General features: G+C 33.9%; 1 protein-coding gene across 1 annotated transcript; it reads right to left on the bottom strand.

Annotated features, from left to right (window-relative positions):
* Positions 1-6,478: 6,478 nt before the first annotated feature.
* On the bottom strand, positions 6,479-7,438 carry LOC144243821 (olfactory receptor 8K1). The gene has a single exon (XM_077778960.1). It carries the CDS (start codon positions 7,436-7,438, stop codon positions 6,479-6,481), a length of 960 nt encoding a protein of 319 aa, XP_077635086.1.
* Between the last annotated feature and the right edge of the window lie 957 nt (positions 7,439-8,395).

The following is an 8,395-nucleotide window of genomic DNA, read 5'->3' as shown; positions in this document are numbered from 1 at the left end:
CAGACTTGTAAAATAACTTGAAGTCCTAAAGTGCAGAATTGTGATGTCTCCAGCTTTTCTTTTCTTTTTTAAGATTGTTTTGGCTATTCAGGATCTTTTGTGGTTCTATACACATTTTAAGATTTTTCTAGCTCTGTGAAAAATATTGATGGTAGTTTTAAAGGGATTGAATTAATTGTATGGATTTCTCTGGGCAGTAGACATTTTAACAATAAAGAAGTTGTGATGTATATACACAATGCAACATGAATCACCTGTCCACAAGACTGAAATTTTGCCATTTACAATGATGTGGATGGACCTAGAATGTATTATGCTAAACAAAATAAATTAGTCAGAGAAAGACAAATACCATACCATTCCACTCATATGTGGAATTTAAGAAGTGACATAGATGAACACAAAGGGAAAAAGAGAAAGAAAGGCAAACCATAAAACAGACTCTTAAATATAGAGTATCAACAAAGGTGCTGGAGGAGGAGGTGTGCAGGGGGAGTGGATTAAGTAAGTGATGGGTATTAAGGAGAGCACTTTTTATGATGAACACTGGGTGTTGTACGTAAGTGATGAATCACTGAAACAAGTTACATTATATGTCAACTAGCTGGAAAAATAAAAATTTGAAAGAAGGTGTAAGAACAACTTTTGTTTTCCATTTTTCTCCTGGTTTTTATTCCTCTATTTTTAGTTTGTTGTCTAATTTTGGACTATAGAAATGTTTTTAGAATTTTTTAAAATTCCATTTATATATATATTTATTGATTGCTCTAGGGATTCCAGTGTATATCACTAATTTTTCACATTTTATTTAGTGTTAATATTGCATTACTTTAAAATGCAGAAACTTTGCAACTGTACAGGCCTATTTAGTACTTCCCACTATCCATACGTAAAATATGTGTATCATTTTTGCCTTATACTGCTCACTTGCTAAAGCAGGAAAAAATCAATGCAAGGTCACTTTGAAAATTCTTAATTTTGTTTAAAGGACTAAAATGGAAACTAAGAAGAAATTATGAATGGAATAATATAAATAAAATAAGAATTACAACTTAAAAAACCAAAACAAACCAAAAGCTTCTGGGAAACAAACTAAAAATAATATTTAAAAGGCATATATTTAAAGCCATATGGAGGTTCCTCAAAATGTTAAAAATAGAATTATCCTATAATCCAGCAACTGCACAATTAGACATTCGCATAAAGGATACAGAAATAATAATTCAAAGCGACGCATTCACGCTGATGTTTATAGCAGCATTATCAACAATAGTCAAATTATGGAAAGAACCCAAATGTCCATCAACTGATGAATGACTAAAAAAGATGTAGTATATATATATATACATCTTAACATACTTATATATATACATATATATATTCCATATATAATGGAATATTACTTAGACATCAAAAGAATGAAATTTTGCTATTTGCAGTCATGTGAATAGAGCTAGAGAATATTATGCTAAGCAAAATAAGTCAGAGAAAAACAAGTATCATATGATTTCACTCATGTGTGGAATTTAAGAAATAAAACAAATGAATATAGGGGGAGGCAGAGAGAGGCAATCCAAGAAACAGACTTTTAACTATACAGAGCAAACTAATGGTTGCTGGATGGGAGGTGGGTGAAGGGATGGGTGGAATAGGTGATGGGGATTAAGGAGAGCACTTGTGATGGGTACCAAGTGTGGTACAGAAGTGTTGAATCACTATATGACACACCTGAAACTAATATTATGCTGTATGTTAATTAACTGGAATTTAAATTAAAACTTGGAAAAAGAGAATAAATGAACATATTATACCGGTTGCTTTTAAAACAATATATTTTTAAAATGAAATAAAAATACAGATAAAACAATATATTCTTAAGGTATAACTTAGGTAAAATAAAATACCAATTGTGCATGGAGAGCACTTGAAAAGAACATGTCCAGTGTTACTACCGCTCCCAATTAGAGAGTTTTCATCACCTTAAAATGTGTGTCTTTGCAGAAAATTGTCCAACGCTATATCCTAAGCCACAATTACTATGATTTCTATTGTGATGGATTAATTTTATCTGTTTTGGAACTTGATGTAAATGGAATAATGTTTATGTCTGGTTTCTTTTGCTCAATTTAATGCTACTGAAATTCATACACTCTGTTAAATGCATGGACAGCTATTCCATTTTACTATTGAGTTGTATTTCAGTCTATGTATATACTACAATTCATTTGAAATATTCCCATTTTGTACTGTCATGAGTAAAGTTATCAACAGCATTAATATACACATGTTTTGCTGGGATCTTGTTATTCCTCTTATGTATGTATCCAGGAAAAAAATTCCTGGGACAGATGGTAGTAAAATGTTTAAATTTACATAAAATTGCCAGTCTGTTTTCCAAAGTGAAATATCTTTGTATCCTCCAATCACCAATGTATGCTAATTTCAGGAGCTGAACATAGCAACTGATAGGATTCTTTGTACTTGGCAATCTAATATTTTAAATTTTATCCACACTAGTGGGTGACAAGTGCTAGCTCATAGTTATTTAATTTCATTTCCCTGGTGACTATGGATGTTAAACCTTTTATATGTGTGTATTAGCCTTTTATATTTCTTCTGTGAGATGTCTTTTCTAATCTTTTTGTCCCAGTTTTTGCATAATGTCTTTTGTTACTGATAACGTGGAGCATATCTTGGATCCTATTAAGTTACTTTGGTTTCTTAGCTGATAATTGAACATATATGTGCACATGTCTGGGGCTCTCTATTCTTTTGATTAGTCTAGGCTTATAGTTGTTATTTCAATCAATATTGTAAGTTCTTCAACTTTGTTCTTTTTTAAAAACTGTTTTAGCTATTTTGGATCTTTTGTGTGCCATATTAGAAGCAGACTTAAAGCCAGATATGCGGGACCTAGTTTGTGTGCCATGAGGTTAGGTTTAAAACATTCTTCTCTGCAAAGGGTCACATTTGGGAGAAGTCATTTAAATTATTTTCATATCAAAATTTGATCCCCGACTTAACATTAAGCCTTGTTAAAAGTTGTACCTTTGTCTCAGCCCTATGATGTTAAGGGATAAACCACTTGGAGACTTAGAATAACATAGTAAAAGAGATCATTCTTTTATTTTGAGCCAACTTCTTGAAGCCAGAATGGCTTTCTGTTCCACGTGGGAAATTTTAAGTATTTGCAAAAGCCCCTTCAAGAAAAAGTATATCTTGCTAATTTAAAAAAGAACAAAAAACAGAGCTAATAGGAAAGGAATCAAGAAATCAATGTACAGTCCACCTAGGAAATCAATCTCAAGGACTTTTAGAAATAATCGGAGAGTGAGATTTGCAACTGAGACACAAGGGCCTTGTAACCAATTTAATAATTGATACAAATATATTCCAATTTTCGAACTAAAAGCTTGGATGCATGAAGCCATTAATTAGATATAGGGTGAAAATACATCAAGGAAAACTAAAGCTCCTAACTTTGGGAAAAAGTTTGAAAGTGTACAAATACCAAAGGATTTTCATATAGGTTGGTAGCATTCTGTATGTATGTATGTATGTATGTATTTAAAGCATGAGCAGTAGAGGGGCAGAGGGAGTGGGAGAGGGAAGATGCCAAGCTGGCTCCAAACAGTCAGAGCAAAGCTCACTGTGGGGCTCAAACTCACGAACCCTGAGATCATGATCTGAACTGAAATGAAAGTCAGATGTTTACCCAACTGAACCCCCCATGTGCCCCGGTAGTATAATTTCTAAACTATTTATCATTATAATTATGAGGAGAATCTGCACTTCATGGCAATTAGGGACAATAGCCCTTTCTAATGAAGTCAGGAATATGATAAATTTCCTATAGAAAAGAAGGTAATGTTCTAGAGCCATTCTTGATGTATCTAGAATATCTAAGAACTCACAAATCCTCATCTGATGATAATAATCACCTATTAGTCACATTTTGCAATTCTATCATCATGCATTCATACAATGAAAATGATATGTCAGTAAATGTTCATAACTCTTAAGAAATAATAAAATAAAAATACTTCTGGAAAAATCACAATACATAGCACTTTTCTTCTGTATCTTTTATTTCAAATTAGGCATATTTATAAACTGTTTACCCAGCATATCATTAGAATATGAAAGAACCCTAAATATTTGCTTTGAAATGAGAAGCAATAGTAATATCATGCCCTAAGTACAAGGTGAGTTTTTAGTTTTTTTTTTAAATAATGGTGAAATAAATAAAAAAGCTTCAAATAATCAGATATTCATCAGTCAAAGAATGGCAAAGACAAAGTGATTGATGCATACTCCACAGTATGCTGATATTAATAATATTTTTTAATAATTATTGAGTAAGAAAGATGCTAATGATGAATTCTCAAATAAGGAAAGTAAGTTGCAGGGGTATGGCGACTTAAGATTTTTTTTAAAAAACCTTTTTTATAATGGTTGATATTAGAGAATACTATTAATATTATTTGAATTTACCTTTTGTTTTGTGTATAACAATGGAAATGATAGAATTTGGGAAAGAAAAATAAATACGACCAAAAAGTCTTGTGTAGTGTTAATATAAAATGTTATTCTAGAAAATAAAATACTGGTGTGCCTGAGTGGCTCAATTGGTTGAGTGTCCGACTTCTGCTCAGGTCATGATCTTGGAAGTTTGTGAGTTGGAGCCCCGCGGGAATCCGGCTCTGTGCTGACAGCTCAGAGCCTGGAGCATGCCTCTCTCTATACCCCTTCCCTGCTCACACTCTGTGTCTCTCTCTCTCTCAAAAATAAATAAACACTAAAAAAAAAGAAAAGAAAATGTATTCATTACAAGAAATATGCTGAGGGATAAGACCTAAAGCCAACATGGTAAACAAAATTGATATGATCAGAGAACACAACTGTGTATTCATTTTATTGTATTGAATTTACATTTTATTTTAGTCAGTTTATTTTATTAAATAATTAAAAAGTCTAGCTTTATTGAGATTATAATTGATAAATAAAATTGTATAAAACTAAAGTATAAAACAGTGGTTTGATATATGTAATATATCATGAATGATCACTACAATCAGGCTAATTGACATATCCATCGCCTCACATAGGTTTTCCATTTGTGGTGAAAAAATTTAACATCAACTCTCTTAATAAAGTAAACTCCAATACATTAAAGGAGGGGAAAATAAGCAAAATGCATGGATTTAGGACAAGGAGGGCATGGTTCATATATTGATTTAATTTCCCACAACTTTAACTTTGAATACTAGGGCATATTTATACAAATACTAGTGGGGTAGTGTGTATATTTTAAAAATTAAGAAAAACCTTTAAGTAACAAAGATAATGCTAAAATATAGAGTCTATCCATTTGTTGAGTGAGTGCACAGTGTGAATGAAGCCTCTTGTTAGCATTGTCCAGGCAAATAGTCACTATATATATAGGCTGAGGAAGGAGACAAAATAGACAGGAATGTCTCAGAGGCCGCTGGCTGGCTCAGTCAGTTAAGCATCCTACTCTTGATTTCAGCTTAGGTCATAACCTCATGATTTGTGAGTTTAAACCCTACTGGCATCAAGAGACTGCTTGGCTCTTTCTCCCTCTCTCTCTGCCCCAACCTCACTTATGCTCTTGTTCTCTCTCTCAAATATAAAAAATGAACTTAAAAAAATAGTCCCATTTATCTTTAATCTTTGGTATAATGACTACTGATTTTTCAAAATGTTGATCTCTTTTTAATAGATGACCAGATAACTCCTTTATCTTAAATTTGTTGATTCTAAATCAGCTTATCAGGAGCCTATGGTAAATATAAGGTTACTTATATTGTATGAGATTTGTCAAGGGGGACCCAGAATCAGCCAATATTTTTCTCATGTTCTTAATGAAAAAATCTTCCCAAAAGACCAGTGTATATTTGAAATAGAAAATAGGAACTCAATCCAAGTGAAAATATCTTTCGGAGGTGGTATGCTTTATTTCTTATTTAGCCTGTATTCTTCAAACAATTTGATTATGTATTATAATCACACAGTTACTTACTTTCTTGCCTCCTGTCTAGCATACGCAATCTTACTTATTAATATAAAGTAACTACTATAAAAACACATTACTAATTATCTGATAGGTTTTATTCCATTTTGACTAAGTTTTTTTTAACCTCTACAAACCTAAGTTCAGTATGATTCGTCTATCACCTCCAATATGACCTTGAACATAACTTGGGACTTAAATTATCTGCCCACAATACTTATTTACTTATTTATTTATTTATTTATTTATTCACTCACTCACTCATTCATTCATTCATTCATTTATTGGAATGAAGAAGAATATAGGAAGATATAGGAGGAATTTTATCCATAAAAAAAGGAAAACAATTAGGCAAAGCATTTCTACTTTTTGATGCTGTAATCAGATTGGCAGAGCATTAAACAAAGATTTTTGGACCCACCTCTGCAACTGAATTGTATGATATTAAGTGGGGATTTTGCATCGATTGGTTAAAGTTCTCTTCAGAGCATCTTTTACTTCTTTGTTCCTTAAGCTGTAGATTAATGGATTCAGCATAGGGATCACCAGGGTGTAAAACACAGAGGCCATTTTATCAATATTGAAAGTATGGCTGGACTTGGGCTGCAGGTAAATAAACAGTAATGTCCCATAGAACACGACCACCACTGTCAGATGGGAGCTGCAGGTTGAGAAGGCTTTGTATCTTCCTTTGGTTGAGTTCATTCTGAGAATGGCCACTAGAATAAACATGTAGGATATAAGAACAATCAAGAGGGAAGACAGCAAATTACAACCTGAAAAAATTAAAATGATTAACTCTAATTCATGCGTGTCAGAACAGAGCATAGATATGAGAGGAAGGCAGTCACAGTAAAAATAACTGATAATGTTAGAGCCACAGAAGGACGATTTAAATAATTTGACCGTGAGAAAGAGTGACACAAATGTGCTGTAGAAATAAGGAATAAGGACCAGGGCCCAACGCACCTTCTCAGACATGATGACCATGTAGAGGAGAGGTTTGCAGATGGCTACATAACGATCATAGGCCATTGCTGAAAGAATAAACAGTTCGGTAATGATGAAAATCTCAAAGACTGCCAGCTGGGTGGCACACCAATGGTAAGAAATAGTATTTTTGTGCACTGCAAAGTTTACCATCATTTTTGGGCCAATGACAGTGGAGTAACCAAGATCAGTAATTGACAGATGTCTAAGGAAAAAGTACATGGGAGTATTTAGCTTGGAGTCCAAATGAGTCAAGATAATTATGCCCAGATTGCCTGTCACTGTGATCAGATATATGATGAGGAAGATTGCAAGGAGAGGTGCTTGGAGCCCAGGATTGCTGGTGATCCCCAGGAGGATAAATTCAGTCATTTCAGTCACTGCAGAATGATTCTGTTTCTCCATATAATTCATCGTGGTAACCTGCGTAAGGCACAAAATCACTATGTATTATATCTGAGATACTATCTTTTAAAAGACTATGCATGAGATACAGATATACTCTCTTTATCATGATACATAAAGGAAGACTCCTCTTCCCCACAGGCCCAAACTAGACACACCCACACTCACACTGTAGTGAAAGTGCTTAACAATCAGCTTTTTAAACTGTAATGTATTCTAATGTAAATCTATGAGATGAAGCTTTTGATTGCCAAGGCATCAATTAAAAAAAAATCCATCTCAGATAAGCACATTGCCAGCTACACAACTAGGTAAAGATCCAGACCCCCTCACCCACGAAGTCCCCCTTTTGGAAGGCCCTGGGTGATCTAGAGGGCCGACTGCTGGAGGGACCCTGCATTTCCCTTCTCAAGCTTTAATTCCTACCTCCTGTGTTTTAAATTCACCAATGAAGAGCAAACCCACAAAATTCCAGACATCTCATCCTTGACCCCAATAAAGGCAGAACTCCAGGGCCTTTCCCCCACCTCTCTGAGACAAAGAGTAGCATGGGTCCCCAGGCAATCCTAGTTGATTGCATCACTATGATAGACTGAGACCCACACACAACACACAGTGATGGAAACTTTGGTAAAGTATACTTTAAAGGGTCAAAATACTTTGAAGTGATTGCTTTGATACAGTGACCTATATTTTTGGCCCAAAGCTGTTTTAAGTATGTTAAAACACCTATTATCTATCAGCTTTTTTATTTTTAATGTTTATTTAATTTATTAATTTTTAAAAATATTTTTAAATGTTCATTTGTCCAGAGACAGAGCATGAGAGGAGAGGAGCAGATAGAGGGAGACACAGAATCTGAGGCATGCTCCAGGATCTGAGCTCTCAGCACAGAGCCTGCCCTGGGGTTCAAACTTACGAATCCTGAGATCATGACCTGATCTAAGATCAGATATTCAACTGACT

This window comes from Crocuta crocuta, unplaced genomic scaffold, assembly GCF_008692635.1.
Source record: "Crocuta crocuta isolate KB4526 unplaced genomic scaffold, BGI_CrCroc_1.0 scaffold511, whole genome shotgun sequence".
NCBI classification, from domain to species: Eukaryota; Metazoa; Chordata; class Mammalia; order Carnivora; family Hyaenidae; genus Crocuta; species Crocuta crocuta.
The sequence above is the reverse complement of the archived record's forward strand: the minus strand, read 5'-3'. Positions and strand labels throughout refer to the sequence as shown.

Excerpts from the sequence above, each read along its gene's own strand:
- LOC144243821 (XM_077778960.1), bottom strand. The coding sequence starts at position 7,438 with ATGAATTATATGGAGAAACAGAATCATTCTGCAGTGACTGAAATGACT.